The 26,393-nt window shown below is 38.5% G+C and overlaps 1 protein-coding gene across 11 annotated transcripts in view; it reads left to right on the forward strand.

Moving 5' to 3' along the window:
- The window catches only part of Erc1 (ELKS/RAB6-interacting/CAST family member 1), a 537,557-nt gene that overhangs the window by 434,306 nt on the left and 76,858 nt on the right, over nucleotides 1–26,393 (forward strand). For 6 of the 11 annotated variants that reach the window (XM_008839745.3, XM_029566790.1, XM_008839744.3 and 3 more), the window contains 2 exons: nucleotides 797–941; nucleotides 8,184–8,282. In XM_008839745.3, coding sequence (XP_008837967.1) covers nucleotides 797–941; nucleotides 8,184–8,282 — 244 coding nt within the window. Of the gene's footprint in view, nucleotides 1–796; nucleotides 942–8,183; nucleotides 8,283–9,729; nucleotides 9,797–26,393 lie in introns of those variants that run through there. The other 5 variants (XM_029566784.1, XM_029566788.1, XM_029566785.1 and 2 more) reach the window with 2 other exon arrangements.

Here is a 26,393-nt window from a genome sequence, read left to right on the forward strand (position 1 = left end):
GATAAATAATACTTGCCTGGAGAGCTACTCTTGTTTCTTGTTCTTTGGGGTGACTTTGTATATGAGTCTGTGTTTGTGTGTGTTTTTCATGTGCATTCATGTGCATGTGGTGATCAGAGGAGGACTTCGAGTATCGTCCTCTTTTGGTCTCTGCCTTATTTTCTTGAGATAAAGTCTCATTGAACCTGAAGTTTACCTTTTCAGCTAGGCTAGCTGGCTAGCAAGCTCCCAGGTCTGCCTGTCTCCACCACCCAATGCTAAGTTTACTAGGATTTTTACATGGGTGCCCAGGGATTCAAATTCATCAGATCTTCATTCTTGCACAGCAAGCACTGTTCCCCACTGAGCCATCTCCTCTACCCCTACCCTAAGTTTCTCAGTGTCCAATATGGTATCATTAACTATAAAATGTCATACAGGGCATCTCTGGAAATTACACACCATGCATAATTGAGAAAGTAGATCCCCATTTGCCCCTTCCCTCAGTCCCTGGTAAATACTATTCTGCTCTGATACCATGTGTTTGACTGTTTTGGATCCCTTATGTAGGTGAAACTCTGCAGTCTTTGTCCTTCTAGAACTGGCTTACATAAGAATTTGTCATTAAGAGAGCAAATGGCATGATAAAGACATCTAAGAAATCAGGAAAACCTGAATAGGCCTGTACTGTACTATTTATTCCAGGTGTGACCATGAGAAAACTATAAAGTCTCTAAATCTTTTTCATCATCCATAAAACAAAGGTAATAGTAACTTAAAAGAATTGAAGGTTTAAATAATTTTCTTCCTTTTCCAGGCAAGAAGCTCTTCTGGCTGCCATTAGTGAAAAAGATGCTAATATAGCTCTTTTGGAGCTTTCGTCCTCTAAGAAAAAGACCCAGGAGGAAGTGGCTGCACTCAAACGGGAAAAGGATCGCCTGGTGCAGCAGCTCAAACAGCAGGTATTAGTGATGCCAGAGGGCAGTGGGGGCAGGCAAGGCAGGGACAGCATCCACTTATTTCTCAGAACTGTCTTTGCCACTATGTGTTTTAGGGCCTCACATTTCATACTCGACATCCGATACAGTTATTTTTCATAATTAGATACTATGTAGATCAATGACTGTGTCTAAAAAATGCATAGAATTCTCCTGATAGGACTAGATTAGAAAATGTCACAAGTCTTTGTGACTTTTTTTAAAAAAATCTTTGTACAATAACTGTTAGAAATTTGTGCTGCCTATTTGAAATAAAAAAGACATCCCAACTAGGTTCTTTTTACACAGGTATTCAGTATACTTTGATTAAAGATTTCTAGTGGGTCATTGTTTTAAAGCACTTACTGCTCTTCCAGAGAACCAGAGTTTGGTTCTCCAAATCCACATCGGGAAACTTACAACTACTTGTAATTCCAACTCCAGGGGATCTGACACCCGCACACAGAGACACAAATAAATAAAGATTTCTAGTTATTCAGAGTAGAGTGAGTTCTGAAGAACAGAGTTTTGCCCATGGCTTTTTCAGCCTTTATCCTTCCAAAATTTAATGCTTAACATTCCTGTAAGGATCTTTATTTGTGCCAGCACTCAGAAGGCAGAGGCAGGCAATCTCCATGTTTTCAAAATGTATCTGGAATGCTGGGAGTGAGAAGAAAGGAGTTCAACAGTAGGTGAAGTCTCTTGCTGCCAAGCCTGTTGACCTGATTCTGTCCCTGGACCCAGTTAATGGAAGGAGAGAACCAACTCCTGCAAATTATCCTCTGACCTTCACATCTGTGCCATGGTGTGTGCACATGGTGACCTCAAACCCATTATATCACTCCTTCTGACCTTGAACTCTTGATTCTCTGCCAGCACCTCTAAGTTCAGACATTACAGGCCTTTGTACCACATATACCTCTTGATGCCTTTAGAATTCTCTTTTGTCTTTGACTTTTTACCAGACTTATTACCAGTGTGGTAATAAGTCTCAGAGAGGACCTCTTTAAGTTGAGTCTAATTGAAATCCCTTGAGCTTTGTGGAACTTTGTGACTAGTCCTTCTCCTGTATCATCTCCTGCCAGAATACCCATATTGTGAATAAATATTTATTGTGAATAAATAAATAAATATTGCTTAATGATGTATTATAGGTTCCAAAGGCTTTCTTCACTATTTTTCATTCTTTCTCACCTTCAAAGTGAAATTTTTTAACATTGAAAATCCAGAAATTATTTTATGCTTAATCTAATTTCCTTTTACTATTGACGTGAAGGCACATTTTAATTCTACAAAGAAATAAGTCATACTTTTAAAATAAATTCTGCTTTGTACTAGGTAACTGAAGAGGTTGAAAAATGTAGGGAAGTCTGAATTTATCCCAGTTTTCTTTCATCCATCTAATTTTTTACATGTGTGTATATTAATGGGAGAGTGTCATCAATTCTGGATGTAGGAAAATTCTTCATAAGCAATTTGATAAGGCTCTTTTTTTAACCCTTCTTCCCTACTATAAAACTTGCCCCTCCTATTGTCAAGACTGCTGTCTTTTATGATACCACAGGGAATTAATACAGAAATCTTCTATGTTCCTGATTCCTCTTGAATTTGTATTGATACAAATAAATCAACGTAGATTCTTGCCGTATCCGGTGCCTTCCCATCCCTGCTTCTTGTATCTGTCAGTTCTCATTAGGCGTGATTGAAACTAGACAGATTGGGCTTTGCTGGGAGTCAGACCAGTATTTCCCACAGAATCTTTTCCTCCTTCCTCTTTTGGTCTCTTTTGACTTATTAAAAGTGAAATATGGAATTTAAATGATACTTGCATTCAAGGATGAGAAATGATGTTTAATAAACTAGAACACAAGGTATCATAATTTATGTGATTTACCAAACTACATTGTCTTTACTGTCACATGGATGGCCTTCTACAAAACAGTAATTTATGCAGTTAGTCATCTCAAAAGTATTAATAGCTAGAATTTATTCAGCTGAGCCCTGTTTTTAATGTCTTACATGAATGAACTCAGTTAATCCTCACCACAACTCTGTAAGTAAAATTACCATTGTTGTACAGAGAACCGAGAAAAGTTAAAGAAATTTTCCCTAAGTCACTCCTAGGAAGTCACTGAGCCGAGAGTCACAGCAAATTAGATTACTACAGAATTTACACGCCTACTTGCTACACTGAAGTATATTATCAACATTATGTAGTTTGGGTATGAGATTTCAGTACTTTTAGCTATATTATTTAATGACCCAAGATCATAATAAATTATGTTGTAATAAATAAATCTGTTGTAATAAATAAAACTTTAATCTACCCTCATTTTAAGGTACTGTAAAAATATACACATTACTACAAAGGAATATCACAGTTTTTAAAAATTCATCCAAATCTTCATAGATAAAAATATCTTCCCCAACTTGCATCAAAAGATGTCTTCTCATGTCAATAATTGTCTTGGACATTGTTGGCTAGGCTAATGAGTAGCCTATAAGTGGGGAAAACAAAATCATAGTTTGGTTTCTTAAGAGTCAGTGAATTTCTGGCCAAGCATGGTGCCTCACAGCTGTAATCCTAGCACTTGGGAGGCAGAGGCAAGAGGACTGCTACAGTTTGAGGCCCACCTGGTCTGCATAGGAAGTTCCCATCTACCTAGAGCTACAGCTGTAAGACCCTGTCTAAAACAATCAAACAAACAGAAAAAAAAAAGAATGTGCATTCCAAATAAGAGCTCATAGAGATGAGAGGTTACAAAGCTGTTGTTTAAAAATTCCTGCAAGAGTGACTAGCAGTGGGAAAGAATGGACATCATTTCTGCCTTAGTTTCAAGGCATTTCTCCTGTATTTCAGAAGTTTCATAAAATATAAGTATATAAAAAATAGATCATTGGGCTTTAATACTTAGATGCTGCTTGCAGTAGTTAGTTTTCCAGGTAGAGAACACCTAAGATAGAATTTAAATTATTAACAGTCTTATCCCTGAACAAGGCATTCTGAAGTAAGTATGATTTTTTTCCTGGACTTGTATAAATTGTAAGTTCCTGATAGACAAATCTGAAATTTTATGTTCCTTTTCTGATTTCTTGAGCTTTAGCTTAGCTCATTCATTTCTAGTCTTACATATGTATTTAGCAGTTTAAATTTCCTCTAAGAGCCACTCTACTAGCCTCTCAGCCCCTCACATTTTAGTATATAACATCTTCGTTGTCCTTGTAATTGTTCTGCAATTTCCATTTCCCATACACAAAATTTTCCTATTTGCCCCTCTGGATTGTCATGATTCTTCTCAAAATACCTCTACAATGAATACTAGTATATTTTCTACAGCTCCTAGTTTCTCAGATTTTCAATCCCATTTTATCTCTGTGGTGTATTTTGAGTAATTTTCGCAGTACCTCACCCACTTGATTAATTCTCTTTTAGTGGGTATTGACTTACCAACTAAGTGTTCAATTGATTATTTAGCAAATCTACATGTACTTTGGGTCTTTTTAAGAATTGTAAAAAAGTTTTTATTTATGTGTATATATGTGTATGTGTGTGTGCACATGAGTTTGGATGCCTCTTTGTGTGTGTGTGTGTGTGTGTGTGTGTGTGTGTGTGTGTGTGTGTGTATGCCCATGGAGGCCAGAAGAGGGAGTCAGATCCCCTGGAGCTAGAGCTATAGACAGTTGTGAGATGGCCAGTATGGGTACTGAGAACTGAACTCCAGTACTCTGCTGAGCCCTCTCTCTAGCCCCTCTACACATACTTGAAAAAAGTCTTTCCAAATGAACATTAACCGAACGCTGTATACCAAGCATTATTCTAAAAACTTTAATTAATTTGCCTTCTTTTAAAAACAGTTGTTGGGGCCAGAGAGATGGCTCATCAGTTAAGGACATTGGTTGCTCTTGCAGAAGACCCGGGTTTGAGTCCCAGCACCCACAAGGCAGCTAACAGCTGTCCGTACCTCCAGTTCCAGGGGATCTGACAGCCTTATCTGTCCTCCACGGGCATTGCACGACACAGGTGCACTTACCTACATGCAGGCAATACACGCATACACATAAAATAAAAATAATAAAATATTTTTTTAAAAAAACCTGAGTTGTTAAGATGGCTCAGTGAAAGAAGCACTTCTCTGGCAAGCAAGCAGGAGGACCTGATTTGAATCCCTAGAACCTGAGTAAAACTGGAAGTAGTAGTGTATGTCTGTAATTCCAGCACTCCTATGTCAGAATGGGAAGCAGGGACCTAAGAATCCCTGAACACTCCTGGGCCACCTAACTTGGTATACACCCTGGTAAAACTGTCTCAAACAAAGTGGAAGCTGGAGACTAACATCTGAGGTTGTCCTCCGACTACCTATGGAGACAGGTGCACTGTGGCATGTGTGCACATATACACACACACACTTACAAAGATAAAATAACAACAGTCTCTTTCCAAGCCAACATAACTGAATGCTATATACCAGTCATTCTAAGAACTTTAGACAATAGATTTCATCCTTAAACAGTATGGAACAGGTAGAATTTTCATCTTCACTGTACAAATGAACAGGCTGAAGTACAGAGAGCCTGAGTAGCATAGTAAAGTTCATGTGATGAGCACACTGCTGGGATGGAACTCTGACACAAATTACCCTCATCCTGTGCCTCTGATGTCCTTCATCCTCCCTGCCCTTTGCCTGCTAGAGGTTTTTTCCCTAAGTTGTTTGTTTGGTTTTGGTTTTGGTTTTTGAGACAGGGTCTCATGCAACCTAGACTGGCCTCCAGCTCACTTTGTAGCCAAGGCTGGCCTGGAACTCCTGATGGGCCACAAGACCCTGGTTATTAAACTTCTGATGTAGTTATAGATTTATGAGGAGTTTATTTGAACATAAAACATGAGCAAAAAAGGGATCAGAGAGATGGTTCATCGTTGAAGAGCACTTGATGCTCTTGTAGAGAACTGGAGTTGGGTTCCCAGCACCCATGTCAGGTGACTCACAACTGTGTGTAACTCCAGCTCCAGGAAAGCCAATGCCTCCGGCCTCTGAGGACACCATCTCACATGTATACACACACACACACACACACACACACACACACACAAATAAATTTTTTAAATTGAGGCTCTGAGTAAACCAATATAAAAATGAAAAGGTAACCCCAGAATGGGAGAAAATGTTTAAAAAACATATATTTGGCGACCTGCCACCCCTCGCACGGAAGGATACCTTGGCCCGGCTAATGGATGTGCTATGTTGGGTTCCTCCAGCGTTGCCGCCATGAGGAAGGTGGTTCAGCAGCTCTGGCTGCAGGCCAGCCTCAACCACGTGAAAGTTTCCCAGGCAGCTGCAGACTTGAAACAGTTCTGTCTGCAGGATGTTCAATGTGACCCTCTGTTGACTGGAGTGTCTTCAAGCACAGATCCCTTCAGAACCTACTCCTTTCTATAGTCTGACCTTTCAGAGGTTTGTTAAGCCACTGTTCATGAACCAGTGAATATTCAAGAGAACTAAGTTTGAAGCCTATACAAAAGAATCCCTGTAACACATGTGCTATAATTTACAATCTTCTACTTGTCAGTCCTTAACAGCTACCTCTCTGAATTTTCATGGATTTCTGTTTCACAAGGTTATAACTATTTTTAAATATGCTGGCTGTAACATACAATAAAACAGCACACAAATTTTTGGCCTTTAAAAAGAAAACATACATTTGATTTTAAAAAACTGTTAGAAATAACCAGTCACATTTTGACTCAGCCAAACTGGTGGGGAAAAAGGACATCATCTCCTGCTAGATGTCAAAATACACTATCAGCTAGAGTGATTTTTAAAGTACCATGTACAATAGAACTAGACACAGAAAGGAGGGTGAATCAGAAGAGCCTTCCTTTTATATGTTCACTGGGAGGAAACTGAATGGGAACACTTAGATAGTAATGATAGTCACTGAATAGGGGAATCACAGGTAATCTTTAATTTAGTCTTTGATTATTCATGGTGACCATTTTAAAATCATATACTATTAGCATTTAAAAAAAAGTATCAGGGTAGATATGTGTATGTGCGTTCAGGTACTCGCAGGGGCTTGAAGAAGGAATCAGATTCCCTGGAGCTGGAGGTACAGGTAATTGTGAGCTAGGAGCTCATCTTGGGTCCTCTGGAAAAACAGTACACACTCTTAACAACTGAGTCATTCCTTCAGTCCATTAGCACGTCTTTAATGTTCATTTCAACAATATTTTATGAGTATAACATATATTATGTTTTCATATTCTGAATCACAGAGTGAGTCTCAAAGATGTTTACTATATCAGTCATTTAACTAGTTATGGTGGTGGTGGAGGAAGAGGAGGAGGAGGATTTTAGAACATTTTATTCATTTTCAAAACCTAAATTATTTATTGATAATATAAAGAAAAGCTACTGAATTTTATGTATGCAACTTCTGTCTTTATCACCTTACTAAACTCTATAATAAGTTATAAGCTCTTTAATTCTCTTAGATTTTCTTGATGACCATATTATTTAATTTATAAATAACTTTCCCCCAATACCAATTATCTGACTGTTTATATAAAATCTCTCCAAAAGCTGAACAGTTGTTTTAAAAGATGAGTCAGTTCTTAGATTAAAATGAATATATGTCTTATCTAAGTATCATAAAGTCAAAAAGTATATGTAGTACAATCCAATCTTTGTCAGTATAAAATTAAGTACTATAAATAGTGCTTGCTTTGAAAATATTATCTTTCCTGTACTTTCCTATTTTAGCTTAAATTACCACAACAAAATACCCATAGCCTGGGTGGCTTAAATAACAGTAATCTATTTGTTCAAGGCTAGAGGCTTGGGAGGTCCAAGATCAAGGTCTCAGCTGACTCATTTCCTGGTGAGCTGTCTTCCTCTTCCTTACCTGCAGAGGCAGTCTTCTCCTTGTTCACATAGCAGAGAATTACAGAGAGGACTTGTGTCTCAGTTGCTCTGAATTAGGAGTCAAGCCTTTGACTTCACTGAATCTGAATTTCCTCTTAAAGACCTTGTCTCCAGATGCAGTAACCCCAAGGATTAGGGTACTAGTATTTGAATAGCAGTGGCTGAACACTTCACAGTATCCTCCAAATTCCTGGGTTTAACCGATTTTTTTGGACAGGACTAGTTTCATGCTTTTAAGGTACTTGTTGCTTTACTGTATGTCATAGGGATTTTATCTAAATTTAAACTATGAATCATTTCTTTGTAGACACAAAATCGAATGAAACTAATGGCTGACAACTATGAGGATGACCACCCCAAATCCTCCCATTCCAATCAGATGAATCATAGACCCTCCCCAGATCAGGTAAGACTGCCCTTGAATGCTTCATTTTTTAAAAAGCACACTTTTAGATCCATGTATTTTTGTGGTATCATGTTAGAAATTAGAAGAAAATAGCTAATTCAGCTTCTAAAAACTGAACTTTTTTCCTAAATAATTCCTATTTAAAAAGTTGATGCTTTTGACTATCTTAAGAGATATGCCTGAATAATTTATGAGAACTATTTTTAAATCATTGCATAGAGATGATAAAAATTGATTTCTACTTCTATGAGAAACAGTGACTTGTTAGAAAAGCAAGTCCCTTTTCTCTCAAGCTCAGTGAAGCATGACTCAGAATAAAAATTACTTCTTATTGAGCTGCAGTTATGAAGTCTCTGCCCATCACCTATTGAAGGTGATTGTTAAAGGCTGGGGATTTACTTCAGTGGAAGAGAGCTTGCCTAGCATGTGCAAGGCCCTGAGTTCAATCTCCAGTACCACCAAAACAAAGGGGATGGGAGAGGTGAAAGTTGAAGCAGTTTCTTTCCACATTTCCTGGTGGATCCCTTGAACAGGACATTCTCAAGGAACATTATTGCTTTAGCTTGTCATCAGTGTAAAAAAGACTTTGATGAAACTGAAGGGAATCATAAGAGTTGCTATGTTTTGGAAGAAGAAAATTCTCTCAAGATCTTGAAGGTGATGGGTAGGGAAAAGTATTGAACAGATTGCCCAAAATCAGTTTCAACATCTCTGTCACACCCAACCTTAAAATATATAAAAATATAAAGCTAAGAGGAAAAATAATAGCCTAATAATTATATCCATATGACTGCAGAGCTGAAGAAAACTGCCCTGTTAAACCTCTCCACTAAGTGACAGCTGTGGCATTGTCTTAGAAGAAGCTGTAGAATCAGTGCAGATGAAAGTAGCAGCTGATACCCAGATTGCTATTCTTTCTAAGACTCAGGAAGAATACTCCTATAATATTTACTAAGCCAGTTGAGGCATGCCTTATATTTTAGAGGGAAGATAGACCAGTCTTATAAAATGAAGAGTTGTCTGACTGGTGTCCCCTACCATGAAATCACTGTGTTGTCTCTACCTGCTTTCTGATACCAGAAATAATTGTATCTAGCCTATGTGAAATGCATGTCAGACCCTTTCAATGAAATGGGTTTTGATATGAGTTAGAAGTAATTGGAGGGAGAGAAACAAAGATGGAGAAAGGTTAAGGAAGAGGCAACTCATTATAAAAAGCTCCGACTTGATTAATGTTGCTCTATTCTTTCTGCAAAAGAAAGAATAGATATGTAATAATAAACTAATTACTAATTTTGATATTTTATGGAATTAGAACCTAATGTAAAAAGAGCCAAGAACTTCTTTTCTGCTACATTATGTTTATGTCTTTGTTTTAATACTAACCAACTCTTTTTCATTCCCATGCTGCCCTGGGGCATTGTTCCCTTGTCATCTCTCCCCATAGGATGAGGAGGAGGGTATATGGGCATAGCCAATCAGATGCTCTTAGTTCAGCCATTTTGTTCAGAACGGTGAGAAACAGCTTTCCTTAACTACGGAAATGATTTTCGTTTGTTTCCATTTTTCTTTTTCATAATCACTTTCACATCTTGCTTCTGTACAGTTCATGAATTCTCTCAGTGTGCTTTCTGTTGTTTTCATTTTCACATGATCCTTGTGTGTCTTGCTGTGCTTTTGACATAGTGGGTTTGAATTCTGTGGCCTTTTGTTTTTCCTTCTTGTGTGTTAATAGTCACTTTTATAATTTCTGTACATTTGGGGGAGAACTTCCAGGACATATAACTGTATTTCTACAGTTATGATTTTATTTATATCTTAGAGAATTTTTCGGTGTCCTGTTAAAGTTTATAGTAACTTAAAGCAAACTAACAATTAAAAAAAAAACAAAGTATGCTGCCATTAGCCTGTTTGAAATATGCTTTTTATGATGATTCATCATAAATATAGTCTTTTAATTTAAAAAAAAAACTGTACTGTGAGCTATATTGTTCTTCCTGATGTTCCTATCTACCTGTGGAAGAGTATTCTGACTTCTAAGGATCAGTACCTAGGACATTCCTAAGGCTTTGGCATTACTCTCAAACTATCCTAAAAATACGGAAGAACAAAGAAATGAAAGAAACCTTTTTAGAAGTCAATCTAAAACTTTGTTTTATATTTCTTTCATCAATTGCTGCTGTGGTAAACAGCTGCCAGGACACTGTCTAGACCAGGCTAGTTGACTGGAAAACACAGTCCGGCTGTGGCAATATCTTCCTTTGATCTGATGCCCTTGAGGTTTGACTAAGTAAATCAGTTTCTAGAAAAGTGATAATTGTGATTAATAAGCTCAGTCATCCCAGTGACCTTGCACTTGCTGAACCCACTGCCCATGCATGTTAGTCACCTCACAACTCTGGAGTCAGTTCTCCCTGAAATGTCTGTGTCTTGGTTTTAAACTCCTTAAGTTAATGCAAATCTATGTAGACCTCTTAATATTGAACACAGCCAAGGAGGATAAAGAGGTAAGTTGTGAGAAGGGCAGCTTTCCATACAACTTTATCCTGCAGGTGTGAATTAAGGGGAAATGCACGGTATCAACCAGAAAGCTCTTTGGGTTGGGTATTGCATGTCAGAGAAAGCTAAAACTCAGAGGAAATCAGTGTATTGGGTCTCCTTGTCTGCATTCTACAGGGGTGTGTATTTGTCATCATGAGGCGTGTAGGGGCCACATAATAGCTGTGGTTTACTTATAAGTGAACATGATTCTGCCCTCTCTGTGTTGGCAAGATATAGGAGCTTTTGACTTATCCCAGCAGGAAACATATCACTCTCCTACATGAACAGAATTGTATTTTACTTGCAGCCTTTTTTCTAGCCAAACAAGAAACTTATTAGGGTTTCAAAAAATAAGGTCCATAGGTAATTTTACCAAGAGATTGAAAAATAAATAAACCATCTCATACACTTATTCCAGAGGTCTGTGTTTCTCATTCTCTTCTGTTATAATAAGAAGTAACTTCTAGAATAACAAGAATTCAGATGCCATTGGTTCTACTTTTCCAGTTAAGCACTTACAGGTTCACTGCACCTACAGACTGCCATTGGTTTGACACAATGCCTTTGCAGTTAGCTGGCCAGAGCTGCCGTTCTTACAGTACATTGTCTCAAACTTTGTAGAATCTGCCACAGACAGTATGTAGCAAAAAATTTTACATAAGAAAATGAATTAACAAAGCCTGAAGTTGTGATATGTGCCTATAATACCAGCACTTGGAAAGCTAAGGTAGAAGGATTTTAAGTTCCAGGCTAGCCTGGGCCTCAAGAAACAAAACAAGAAGTGCATAAGTGATCCCTAAAGCACTGTAAAATCTTGACTTCTTTCCTTCATTTGTTTGCTTGCTGTTTCTACAGAGAATTGATTTTTCTAAATAAAGTTTTGAATTTGAAATTTATATTTCCTTATCAAACTAGGAGGTTAATACTTTGTGTCTAAAGCATTTTTAAAGACACCACCTACTGACAAAGTTTGAGCCCAAAGTAGAAATCATCAGTGGGCATTAGAAGAGCTGAAAGGGATTTGAGTTGGGCTAGTTTGTGGAGGCAGCCAATCATAAAGGTTCAAAGTACAGTCTTGAGCAGTCTCTATGTTCAGTTCTTACAGTGCCCCCTACTAACTATATGTGATCTCTGTACTGTGATTTCTTCATCTTTAAGAAGGCAGTGGTGGCGAGAAGTAGATGAATTGCGAGACACAGAGCCAAACGGCATGGCCTAGAGTCTAGACTCCTCCACTTACACTGTGACTTAGGAGAAGTGACATCAGCTCTCAGAAGCAGTTTCTTCATCTAACACATAAGTGTAATGCCTATGTGTTAATGTATGTAAAATGCCATCAGCAGAGTCTTATGTATCTGTATTTTGTACATGCCATTACTGCTTGGTTACAGTTGTCATCATTAATTTATGTCTTACTCCAAGGATAATACATTTTCAGTAAATTTACTGTTACTGGCAACATTATTATCTGAGTTTGTCAGTTGTGACTCAAAGGCATTTCTATGTTCTAGAAAGAGTGACTAGTAGTTATTCTTAAGAGGTAACCAAGACATACTTTATTACCAAAAGTTTGATGTGCTGTATGTTGAGGAATATTTATCCTTAGGCAGATACCTTAAGGGCCAGTCAGATGGCTCATCACATAAAGGTGCTTGCTGTGCAAGCCTGATGACATTAGTTCTTCCCCCAAACCCACATATGATGGAGAGAACTGATTCTGCAAAGTTGTCCTCTGACTTCCATGTGTATGTTATACTATGTGTATGTACCCACATTAAAACAAAAGAAAGAAAACACCTTTTATTTTGTAAAGAGACTCCCTATAAAATATAGTCTGTGGCATTTTCTTTAAAAGCCATAGCTACCAAAATACAGACACGAATGACCTCCACTTGGAAGGAACAAGAGTCCCTTCTCAATGCCTTCAGCCTGTGTAAAATCCACATGAAATGTGATCAGTTTTCCTTCTCACATTTCCCTGCTCTTTTCAGACATTTCTGTTGGGCGTTCTGAGTTCTGAGTAGAATTTGAGTATGATTTGATAATGGTTGTATAACTCCTCAGCAAATCAGTCAAATATGTTTCTGTGTTTAGATTGCATTAGATGGAACTGTCCTCGAGTCTTGTTCTGTGGCTGACTTAGCTTGGGCTGCCATCATGAGTGAGGGAAATAGCAGACAGTTGTCCTCACTGCTCTACAAGCTAGAAGTCTAAGGTTGGTGCCAGAATACTCAAGCCCTTAGTAAGGGCCTCGTTTTCGTTTGCACATGGGTACCTTCAGACTGACTGAGAGAAGCACCATGCTCTCTTGTGTCATCTCTTATAAGGACACTAATCCATCACATGGGCCACACCTTCATGGCTTAATAACATTAATGCCTTGTCTCCAAATACCATCTCATTGGAAAGTGGGATTTTAAGTTGTGAATAAGGCTGGGCAGAAGAATATCCATTCAGTATCAGTGACTTTGTTGCCCCACTCATAGACCATCAAACAGTGGTGCAGATTTGATAGTCTCAGCCATCCCAGAGGGGATCAGCAGAGCAAAGATTTTCTCTCTAAACTAGCTTATCCATGCTGCTCTCTACCTCTTCACTTTATCTTTTATTCTTTCTTTTTCCTTGACAGTAGCATACAGGCCCCATGCATATAGGGACTTTCATATGACTACATTTGCAATCATGTCATCAAGAACAATGCCTAGTTATAGTAGACCTTTGGTTTAATATACATATGTATGCACATCTATGAAATATATATGATTATAGAATAGAAAGTACATGTAATATATACAAATTAACTTCCAAATTCTTGGAATCCACAAAAGAAAAACATTTTGCATTGAAACCCAGTGTACCGAAATGGCTGTATACCAAAGTACTGGTAATATCAGCATTACTAGTACAAAAAAGAAAGTGTGACACAAAGAGATAGGAAAGAAGAGCCTCAGAAGAATAGTGGTAAATTAAAGGAAAGTTATAAAGAAGCCCTACAGTCTGGCTCCTATAATTCCAGTCTAACTGTAATAGCATAATTCAGAAATCTTTTCCATTTGCCACCTGAACATCTACAGGCAAAAACTTCTCTTCATATAACTTGTGGCTTATACCCATCAAGAGTAGCCGCATGCCCCTTTGCAATTTCACCCTGAAGTAGTTTGTCTAAACTGGTGCCATGTTCCTCAAGTAAAGGATCCCCTTATTATAGGCTATAAATTTGGACTTTCTGTAGAAACCTTCAAAGACACAACAGCAGTTCAAAATTTGGATCAATATGTTACAAAATTTTTATAATTAGAGATTGTGCAAGTATTACTAGTACATGCTTTAAGATAAGTATTTTACAAGACGAGTTTCAGGTCCTCTCTTTTTTTTTTTTTAATCTTTTTGAGACAGGGTCTCCCTGTAGCCCCAGCTGTCCTGGAACTCACTATGTAGACCAGGCTGGCCTTGAACTCACAGAGATCTGCCTGTCTCTGCCTCCCGAGTGCTGGGATTAAAGGCGTGCACCACCATGTCTGGCAAGTCCTTCTCTTTTTTTATTTTAGAGAATTTCATACGAGTATTGTCTTTATTTCCACTCCTCCCAGTCCCCCACTAATTCCTCCCATGCCACCCCACTGTCTCTCAATTTCTTGTCCTCTTCTTTATTATTGCTACATATATGCATATATTTAAAATATATATTTCACTGAGTCCATTTAGTGTTGCTTGTGTGTACTTGTGTTTAAGGCTGCCCATTTGGGATTAGATAACCTCTCTGGGAGCTAGTCCCTGGAGAAAATTGATTCTCCCTCCCTCAGTATCCATTGATTGCTTGTAGCTCTTCATCTTGAGGTGGGACCCTGTAATATTTTCCCCATCCACCACCTTGGCTTGTCAACTGGTTGTGTCATTATGCAGATTTCATTAGACTACCATACTGTAGAGATTTTATTGGTGCAGTTTCCCTCCTGCCTAGAATGCATTAACTAGCAGTGGTGTCTTGTCCCTCTGGCTCTTACATTCTTTCTGCCCCCTCTTCCACAATGTTCCCTTAGCCTTAGTAGAGGTTGCATTGTAGATGTGTTGCTTAGGCCTGGGCATCTCAGAGTCACTTATACTCTGTGTTTGACCAATTGTGGAATTTTGTAATAGTCTCTATCTGTCACAAAAAAGAACCTTCTTTGATGAGTGATGAAAAGTTGCCTTGTCTGTAAATATAAGGATACATATATAGAATACAGTGAGAAATAACATTAATCTAGAGAAGTGACAGAAGTAGGTTTTTTTTTTCTTCTCTAGGTTCTGTGACCTCCCCAGCCATGTGTACTTGGCTACTGCAAAAGTACTATGCATGATTTCCCTCCCACTGAGCAGGCCTTAAGTCCAAGTAGACAGCTGTTGATTACCTTTGAGAGAAAAGTACCACTACTGCACCAATAGGCATAGTTTGCTGGACTTGTCCTTATTGTGGTTTTTAGACTTGACAGCTGTGTAGGATCATTGACTAGGCAGTTTGCATACTATCTTCTGATACTATGAGAGCTAGTCTTTACCAAGCCCTTCTCTTACTTGCCATCTCCAGGACACCATTGGTAGCTCTCTATATGCTGACAACAGACAAAGAAAATTGCTTTAATATGTCTTTTTCTGCTTTGTGTAAATCTCTTGATTTAGTTGTATCTTTTTAAAAATATTTTATTTATTGTTTTTATTTTATGTGTATGAGTGTATTGCCTGCATGTATGTGAGTGCACCTGTGTCGTGCAGTGCTGCGGAGGGTCAGAGGAGATTCCCCTGGAGCTGGAGTTAGGGAAGATTCATAGACGCCATGTGGGTGCTGGGAATCAAACCCAGGTCCTCTGCAAGAGCAGTCAGTGCTCTTAACTGCTGCTCTCCAGCCCCTAGTTGTGTCTTCTAATGGCCCTGAAAAAGTCATTTCTTTGGTAGCATTATTTATATTCATCATCGATACTTCTAATAAAAATGGCAAGTTGAGCCATATTTGTAGATCAGTGCTGTCATCCTTCACCAAAGTATAAAATTTTAAAACTCTCTAAACTACTTCAAATAGATGTTTCCAGTTTCTTAAATTCGCCTGGCTACAGTCTGGCAAGATAAATAGCCTTTCTCTTTTAGGCCGTATTTTGTTTGCTTCACTCTGCGTTCATTGCATGATAAACTCACCATCAGTAATTTGGATTTTCTAATTTAGTTTCTTTTATTTCTGTTTTATTTGATTTTCTCTTTTAGTCCACTTTTCATTTAATAATCTTCCTTCATCCATAATTTTTCTTTTGGGGAGTTCTGTTTTCTTTCAAGACATTGTAGAAGTTATGTTGAGATTTTTAATAATAATAATAAAGGACTTTATTTACATTTGTTATGAAAATTAATTAACAGGAAAGTAGAAGACAAGGTTTGGGCCCTTTCAGGTCCTAGCTACTTAAATTAAGGCAAAGTAGAGGGCCACTGCAGGTGATGCATGAGGTGCAGCTGAGGTGTAAAGATGGGAGCTGGAGAGATGGCTCAGAGGTTAAGAACACTGGTTGTTCTTGCAGAAGACCCAGGTTCGAATCCCAGCACCCCCATGGCAGCTAACAACTGTCCGTAACTCCAGTCCCAGGGGATCCGACAGCCTCTTCTGACTTGTGTGGGCATTGCACGACATGGGTGCACTTACCTACATGCAGGCAATACGTGCATACACATAAAATTTAAAAAATAATAAATAAAATTTTTTTTAAAGTACCCTTTATAGCCGGGTGTAGTGGTGCACTTTAATCCCAGCACTCGGGAGGCAGAGGCAGGTGGACCTCTGTGAGTTCAAGGCCAGCCTGGTCTACATAGTGAGTTCTAGGACAGCTGGGGCTACAGGGAGACCCTGTCTCAAAAAGACCAAAAAAAAAAAAGTACCCTTTATAATAACAGAATATTTTTCCTGTCTTCTAAGTAACATTAAACACCTGTGGTTTGCACTGGTACACTAAAACATTGCTAATCCCCGTGTTTTACTCTCCAAGTCACTGTGAGTACATATAAAGTCTAATGGTGCTAATTTGACGGTCTTGGAAGATAACACACATACAAATATAAAACTGAAGTCGTACATACATATAAATTGTGAAAGCATAGTTAACTATTTTGCATGATATTGCAAGCTGACATTGTTATCTGTAAAGTTTATGCTTGGGAACCATAGTCAAGTTACAAAAGAAAATTTTAATTCTCATAATATTTTAAGTAAGTTTATGATTTTTGTGTTGGGCTGGATCCATAGTTATCCTGGGCCACAGGTTGGACACTCCTGATGTAGTGAATTATATAATATTTTGTCAGTATGGAAGAAACACTTGGTTCTGTAATTAGTTTGGAACAATAATAAGACTGATTTTCGGGGGCATAACAGACTATGTGATCCTGTATTTTCAGAAGTGTGTTGGAAATGTTAATAGGAGAATTGTCTCCTAAAATGCTTAAAACTTAGAAAAAGTCAAGAAGAAGGAGGGTCTTAGCTCCAGAGGAGTGGAAAGGAAAAAAGGAATATTTATCAAGCACTTGCATTAGGCCAGATATGAGCATATCCCCTGTCACCTACATATTTCATAGGCACACAAATAAGAGCATGCTGCCTTCCCCAGTTTTATAGAAGAGCAAACAGAAGTCATAAAAGTGAAACAAGCTTCCATGCTTACACAGCTAACAAATGAGAGCCCTTTAAATCCAGGACAAGGCCTGGGGTAGATGGTGCGACTCAGTGGGAGAGCTCTTGCCTAACATGCGTGTGGCCCTATATTCAATCCCCAGCACCACAAAATAAATAAAGAGGCAGGCTGATCTTTATGAGTTAAAGTCTAGCCTGGTCTAAATAGCAAGCTCCAGTATACTGTGAGACCTTGTCTCAAGAAAGAAAAAAAAAAAAGTAAACAAACCCAGGACAGACTATAAATTCCATGCTTTTCCCACTGTACTATACCAAGAGAGAAAGCATCTCCTACTTCCCTGTCTAGTATCTTGGACATAATATAGAAGCATGTTGAATTGAATTATATTCCTCATTGGGGAAATGACAAAATTGCCTTTACCAGTAAGGAATTTCATTGGTAGGTAACCTAAGACAGAATTTGAACTGAAAGGAACTTAAGTGTTTTTTTTTACATCACTTCACTGGTATTTTCTTAATAACTACAACTATCCAAAATCTGAATGAGAAATTTGTAACCAGAGATTAGGAGGGGAGAATAATTGGGACATGGAGGTTAGGCAACATCTGAGTGGGTAGAGAAGGAAAAGAAAATATTTTACATAGGCACTGTCTTGAAGGAGGGTCCAATCTAAGAATAAGAAGTTAATGTACATGGGCTACCAAGGAAAGCAACCTAGCTGAAGCAGAGACTCTTTGCCTTCACTGCGTGAGTGTCCCCCACTCACACTTCTGTCTTAATAGGTGTCCATAATGCATGTAGACAAACCACGGGTTTGGCAGGTAGTGATCAGTACAGAGAAATGAACTAGTAATCAGCTTCTCTTGGACATTTTCTGAACTGCTGGCATTTCCTTAGCCCCCTTGCGCTTTAGGGCCATGAAGAGAATGTGGAAGTTGGAACCATATAGCCTGGTACTGACCCTCTGTGCTCCTCAGGCTCTGCACTTGTGAAAGAAGTGGTAGTGGCAGTTAGGGACACAGCTCAAAACTCCTGAAGAGTTTTCAGAAACCTCTGCTCAAGTGAAGCCAGGCTTCACAAAAAAAAAAAAAAGAAAAAAAAGTTTCAGGGCCAGTCAGCAAGAAACAAATTTGGGTTTGTTTTGGGGGTTTGGGTATTTGGTTTTTTTGTTTTTTTTGGTCCTTTTGAGACAGGGTCTCCCTGTAGCCCCAGCTGTCCTGGAACTCACTATGTAGACCAGGCTGGCCTTGAACTCACAGAGATCTGCTTGCCTCTGCCTCCCAAGTGCTGGGATTAAAGGCATGCGCCACCACGCCTGGCTGTTTTTTTTGTTTGTTTGTTTTTATTTGTCTTTTGATTTTTTGTTTTGTTTTGTTTATTTTCTTTTTTGTGGGGTTTTGTAGGATTTGTTGTTGTTGTTTTAGGGGGTTGTTTTGTTTTGGGGGTTTTTTTTTGTTTGATTTCGTTTGGGTTTTTTTGAGACAGGGTCTCGCTATGTAGCCCCAGCTGGCCTGGAATTCACTATGTAGACCATCCCAGTCTAATATCACAGATAGCCTCTGCCTTCCAAGAGCTGGAATTTAAAGTCACCACGCCCAGCAAATTTAGAAAAGATCTTGGGCTAGAGAGATCGCTCAGCAGTTAAAAGGACTTGCTGTGTAAGCATGGGAACTGGAGTTTGGATTCCAGTACCCATGTAAAGGCCAGGCTTGGTTTTGCACATACCTGTAGCCCCAGGACTGAGGAGGGCAGAGGCAGGAGAATCTCTAGGGCTTACTGGCTGCCAAAGCTCCAGGTTCAGCAAGAGACCCTGCCTCAAAGGAACAGGGTGGACACCCAGCACCCTTCTCTGGCCTCTGTACATGAGCACAGGTGCAGGTGCATCGAGAGAGAGAGAGAGAGAGAGAGAGAGAGAGAGAGAGAGAGAGAGAGAGATTTTGAAAGAGAGAGGCTTAACATAGGTAGACATAGACATTAAAGAAGAGAGGTGGATTTTTAAAAAGAACAGCTGAGCTGGCTTTATGGCTCAGTGGGTAAAGGTACTTGCTGCCAAGCTGACAGCCTGAGTTCATTCCCCAGGACCCACACGATAGAAGGAAAGAACTGACTCCTACAACTTGTCTTCTAACTGCCACACACAGGCCATGGCACATGCACATGTGTACACACACACACACACACACACACACACACACATATACACATACGTATAATTAAATATTCATCTTTTTAAAAATAAATGTATTTTACAACTTAATTTTAAAAAGACAGTTATATACACTCTTTTCAATCCTATGAACAGTGTAACTTCAGAAGCACAAAATCACACACGATTAAGCACAACTCTCTTGCGAAACCCTTGCCCATACTTGGGTATATATAACTGCTTTTGTGTGTATGTGTGTGGGTACAATAATGTGCAAGTGTATGTGGAAGTCAGAAAGCAACCTCAAATGTTGTTCCTCAGTCAGTGTCCACCTTGTTTTTTGAGACAAAGTCTTTTGTTGGCCTGGAGCTCATCAAGCAGGCTAGGTTGACTGACCAGTGAGCCCAGGGATCCACATATCTTTACCTCCCCAATCCTAGTATTATAAGCCATGATTAGATGGTAAAAGCCAAGCACTTCAATGAAGATGAGGATCATAATCAGGCCCTTCACAAAACCAAAAGCAAAATTTGCTGCTAGGCTACTCAGCCCCATGCTTGGGTCAGCAAATAGCCACAGAAAACTCCAGCAGTGGGTGACACTGTTAATCAGGCAGTTGGTGATGAGGTCTGCCACCACTAGGCTGTAGATGACAATGGTGCCACCATAACCACTGGCATGATGGACTTCATGATCAACTCTGGCCACATAACCAACATAGCTGCAATACCAGTGCCTCTCTTCATCATGCAATCATAGCAGATGAAGTACCTTTGATGGCAAAAATATGAAATATATTCAGAATCTGTTCTTGGACCAAGTCATGTCTATGAGGAAGAGGGTGAGCTCAACAGGCAGCAGCTGGGCAAGGGGGCCAGAACAAACAAGGGGAGAGATGAGTGGTGGCCAATGCACAGACCCAGAAATGTTTTTTAATTTCTCCTCTGTCATAGGTATGCAATCTGCATTCCACATTTCAGATTTATCCTCCACCCCACACTCCCAACTAAATTTAAAATTCTGATTTGTTTCTGCTTTTCACTGATTTACCAGAGGGTTTGTTTTCTTTTTTCTTTTTGAGAATTTCATACACGAGTCTTTACATTATTTCTATCCTTTCCAGTCTCCCACAAACTACTCCATGTCCTCCAACTCCTTCTCAATTTGTCCTCTTCTTTTATTATTATTGTTACATATACATGCATATATTTATAAGTATACATATTTACATTTAGTCCATTTAGTAGTGCTCATATATACCTGCTGCCCTAACACAGGTACATATGAGCACTACTAAATGGGATTAGCACTACTAAATTGGGATTAGATAGCCTCTCAGTCTCTAGAGAACCTCTAGCTCCTAGAAGAAATTGAGTCTCCTTCCCTCACTATCATTGATTTCCCCTAGCTCTTATCTTGAAGTGGGACCTCTTGACATTTCCCCTATCCATCTTACCACATTAACTGGTTTTATCATTATACAAATCTTTTCAGACTACTATACTATAGAGATTTCATTGGTGCAGTTTCCCTATCATATGTAGACGGTATTAACTAGCAGCAGCTGTCTTGTCCCTCAGTTCTTCGATTCTTTCTGCCCCTTCTTCCACAATGTTCCCTGAGTGTTAGGTGTAGAGATTGCATTGTAGATGTTCCTCTTAGGGCTGGTCACCTCTGTATTTGACTTATTGTAGAATTTTGTAACGGTCTCCATCTATTGCAAAAAGATGCTTCTTTGATGAGTGATAAGAGGTAAACATAAGGATATGTATTTAGAATACAGTAAGAAATTACATTGGTCTAGGAAAGTGACAGAAGTAGGTTTTACTCTAGGTTCTTTGACCTTCCTAGCCATTTGTACTTGGCTACTATAAAAGTATCACACATGATTTCCCTCTCATTGAGCAGGCCTTAAGTCCAATTAGGCAGCTGTTTATTACCACCCCCAAGATAAAAGTACCATTACTGCACCAATAGACATAGTTTGCTGGGCCAGTCGTTGTTGTCGGATCCCCTGGAACTGGAGTTAGGTAGGGATGGTTGTTAGCTGCCATGTGGGTGCTGGGATATGAACCCAGGTCTTCTGCAAGAGCAGCCAGTGCTCTCAACTGCTGAGCCATCTCTCCAGCCCCTTAATGTATTCTTGAATTCGACTTGCAAATATTTTATTGAGAATTCTTATATCTGTGCTCATCATTAAAATTGGCATATAGTTTCTAGTTTGGTTATAGAGGTAATACTGGCTTCATAGAATGAGTTTGGTAGTGTTTTCCCTTTGTGTTTTGTAGAACAGTTTGTGAAGTATTGGGTCAGCTCTTCCCTAAACACTTGGTAGAAACTTGGCAGTAATCCAGCTAGCTGGCCCTGGGGTTTTCTTTATGGAGAGAGTTTTTATTACTACTTCAATCTTGTTGCTTGTTACTGTCTAAGTTGTTTATGTCTTGACTTAATTTTAGTAGATTACTTGTATAGAAATGTTTCAGTTCTTCTAGATTTTCTAAGTTTTTTGTAATATAAATTTTCATAGTATTCCCTAATGGTCCTCTAAATTTTATTGAAATCTGTTTTGACATCCCCCTGTTCATCTCTAATTTTATTAATTTGGTTCTCTCTTTTGATTAATTTGGTCATGGATATGTCCATCTTGCATTTGTTTTTTTATGATTCACTATTTTATTTTATTTTATTTTGTATTTACTTACTGTGGGGGTATGCATGCACACATGCCACAGAGGTCAGAGAACAACTTTGGGGGAGTCAGTTCTCTCCTTCTATTATGTCAGCTCTGAGTTATCACACTGAGGTTGTGATAACTTCCTCAAGAAGAGCCATTACCCACTGAGCTATCTCACCAGCTCATTGCTTGTGTTTTCAGAGAACCAACTTTTCATTTGACTGATTCTGTGTATTTTCCTTTTAGCCTTCATTCCATCAATTTCCACCCCAATCTTTATTATTGCTTACTGCCTACTGCACTTGCTATGAGTTTTCTTGTTTTTCTAAGATCTTTAAGTGCTTCATTATGTTATTTGAAATTGCTCTGATTTTTTAATGTAAGTAGTCATAGATATAAACTTTGGTCTTAAACTAGGCATCTTTGGGCTGGTGAGGTAACTCAGCAGTTAAGAGCATTCTCTGCTCTTGAAGAGGACTTGGGTTTGAATTCCAGCACCCACATGGTGGCTAACAACCATCTGTAACTCCAGTTCCAGGAGATCCAATGCCCTCTTCTGAGCTCTGCGGGCATTTCACAACACAGGTGCACTTACACACATGCAGGCAACACACTCATACATGTAAAATAAAATAATAAATAAAATATTTTTTAAAAAAAGAACTAGGCACCTTCAGTCTTCAAGGGAATCCATCATTGGAGTTCAAAGCCCATACTCTCTTCAGAAGGTAGGACATCTTTGAAGAGAGGGTAGCATTGTGGTTTCTTATAACTCTCCTCAGGGCACTTCTTTTCTAATACCCTGATGTATCAAAGCGGTGACAAACATTGGCTCCTTTATAATCTTTTTTCTGCCTGAGGTTTCTATGAGAAGATATGTTTTTATTTTTCTAGGGAAATGGATTATACCCCAAGGCTAAGGCTTGGGTTTTTTTTATGTTGGTTGGTCCTTACACATCAGGAGTTAGGATAGCATGCAAAGTAATAAATTTCATTATAATAAAACCTGTAAACTTAACTGTAAAGTTTATTTTCTCTGACCCACTTTATATAACCTTAACTATCATTTTCATAGACTTAGTACACTGAGCTATTAAATTTGTCAAGATATAGTTGTGACTGTTTCCTTAATGCATGAATTATCTAAGAAAATACAGATAAATAATAGAAAAAAAACATTGAATGAAGGTCAGATGTTCCAAGTAATTCTCTAATCTGAAATCTCAATTTATTCATTTCTAAAATTGTGGTAATAGCTGTGATACTTTTCTCACTGTGCTAATGTAGTAGCTTACAACCATGAAAGTTTGTAAATTCATAATTTACTACACAGATCATAGATTATTATATCTGCTTATAGTAAGTAGCACATACTTGTAATCTCAACATTCAGCAAGCTGAAGCCAGAGGATCACGAGTTCAAAGACAGTCTGGACTACAATACTGAGTTTTAAGACAACCTAGGATACAGAAAGAGCCTGTCTCAAACGAAAAAGAATAGTTTGCCAGCCTGGACATATTCAGCATTCACCTCCATATAGCCTTGACATGATAAAATGAAGTCTAACACGGGTTTCTTAGGTTTTATATCACAATTCCTAACCAAGTAGGAGAATTTGGATGAGAGCAGAATGTATTCATTCACCAGCATTGGTGGAAGACACCACATTTCTGTGTTTTCAGAGTCAGTCTCTAACATCAACATTCTCTAGAGCTCAAATACTTACAGTTAACTTTCAAAATTTCAAGAATCCTATCACCTTTGCTCTAGCCTATAATTTTTGCCAAGCTTAGACTAGACAATGTTTTGTGAACTAAAGTTCATATAGACATATCTGGTAATGCGTGTAAGTCTTCATACTTGAAGACTTTCTAAACATTTTTGTAGGAATGGAATGCTGTTTTTATTTTCTGTATACAATCTTTTCTAAAATATTTTTGCTGCAATGTTTCTCACCTTTGTTCTTATTCTTCCTACCTTTGTACCTCTAAACTCTTATGTATCCAGATTTTTTTTCCTTCGTAATTCAGAACAGTTCATGACTGAGCCAAATTCTGTCGTCCACTTTCTATAAAATACTTTTCTATTATATAAGTGTTAATTTGTTGGAATTCCTTTCACAGAGCTGTTCCTTCTAGAGGCCACTAGGACACCGAGGCAGATTCACATGTTTTATTCCCAGCTAGATTTCTCTGGTAATTAATTATCAGCCTAGAACTATCTCAAGACCTTCTCTCCTACCTCTTCTCTTATATCCCAGACAGCGCCTTCCAGAACCAGGACACTATCAAGAGAGCACCCACACACACACATCCAGTCCTGTTTTCTCACACCAGTAGGACACAAAAATGGAGGAATCCTCACCATACCTCCTAGATACATCCTTTCCTCTCTGTCTGTCAGAAGTTACCTGAGCTGTGTAAACTGTGGGGCCTTTTTGTGTGAGAAAGTACCTCAATACACACTGGAACTTTGGCAGCAGCAAGATAGAGAAGAAAAAAGAACAAGAACTACCCAGAATTCCATCACTTCAGTGCAGTCTCAGTTGTTATTTTGGTGCTTCACAGTCTAATAGTTCTGTTTTCCTTAGATGATATTGTCATGATTGTGATGTATACATAACGGGCTACTGTTTCTACTTTATTTTTAATGAAATATTACATCTCATCTAGGAATCAGTACCTTTTTTTTTTTAGCTCCCCTTACCAAAAAGGCACTTATGTTGTTTCCATGGCCTTTTAGATAAGAATGTGCTTTGCCTTTAGACCTAGATTGGACCCCTCAGCACCTTTGTAACTGCCCACAAGTCACTTAACATCTTTAAGCATCAGGTTCCCCATTTGCAAAGTAGCAGTAATAAAACTTGTGTGGTAAATTAGAAAGGGGATCATAAGAGGGAGGAAGAGATGTTATGGGAGGTGGGAAATAACACACAATCAGAAAGCAGAAGGGAGAAGTAACTGGGGGAAGAAAGGGAATCAACTTGGGGAGAGGGAAGAGGGCAGTGGGTGAGAACAGATTAATGATACTTGTGTATGAGGATGCTAAGAGAAACCTATTTCTTTTTATGCCAACCTAAAATCAAATATCAATCAATCTTGCACTGAAGGATATTGTGAAGAAGATGATGATGATGATGATGATTATTATTATTATTATTATTACTTATTCCATGCACTTCATCCTTTGCCAGGCACACAGAAGTGATTAGTGATGGTGGTGAGCACAGCATTTGTTATACAGCTTTAGAATATTCCTGCTGCTAGTGTTTACCTTGTCAGTGTCTGCTGTCTCCTGTTATGCAAAACATTCTTCTTACCTGGCAACTAGTTTCTCCTCAATAAAAAATAATCATAAAAGGTGAATCCTAGTGGCTCCTTTGTGAGCCACTGGCCATAGGTCCAGCCTAGTTACCTCCAAGAAGTACCCCATAGTAGCCAGAGAATTTTTGTTGTTCTTCTTCTGGACTTTTCTGTCCAAAGAACAATATTCAGGTAAAGGAAAAAAAAAAAAACAACAACAACAACAAAAACAAAAACCAAAAAGCTATTGCCTAGCCTGGTCTACATAGTGAGACCCTGCCTCTAGGAAAAAAAAAACAACAACAACAACAACAACAAACACCAAAAAGCTATTGCCTGTATATACTGTGGTTCTAAGTGATCCTTGGTGAGCTTGATGATTATATGACCCCTAAGGCCAGAGGCATAGACCTTCTAGGTGCCATGGAGTTGTAATTTTGTTTTGCTGTGTACTTTTTACCCACATGAGTTTCCCACTCAGCCCTACTCTTAGTGTTTTCTAAAGTAGCATTTATAATGTTTCACAGATACATCCTGTGTTCTTGTGGTTTCTGCTGAATGATTTAAGGGGATTTTGCCCTTTGACTCACTTGATTTATTTCTTAGACTGAAAATTACAGTGTTGTAAGCATCTCTAGAGCATATGCTCTCAAATCCATGGATTTATACCCTAATGACTAATTCCACTAATGGAGAAGAGTCTTCCTGTTCCTGATACTATTTTTGATGTGGACATTGTTCCTGAACAAGCAAATATCCTAGCACATTGTGCAAAATAAAAATCCTTACACCCCAATTGT

Source organism: Nannospalax galili, unplaced genomic scaffold, assembly GCF_000622305.1.
Source record: "Nannospalax galili isolate Female #2095 unplaced genomic scaffold, S.galili_v1.0 scaffold199, whole genome shotgun sequence".
Lineage (NCBI taxonomy): Eukaryota > Metazoa > Chordata > Mammalia > Rodentia > Spalacidae > Nannospalax > Nannospalax galili.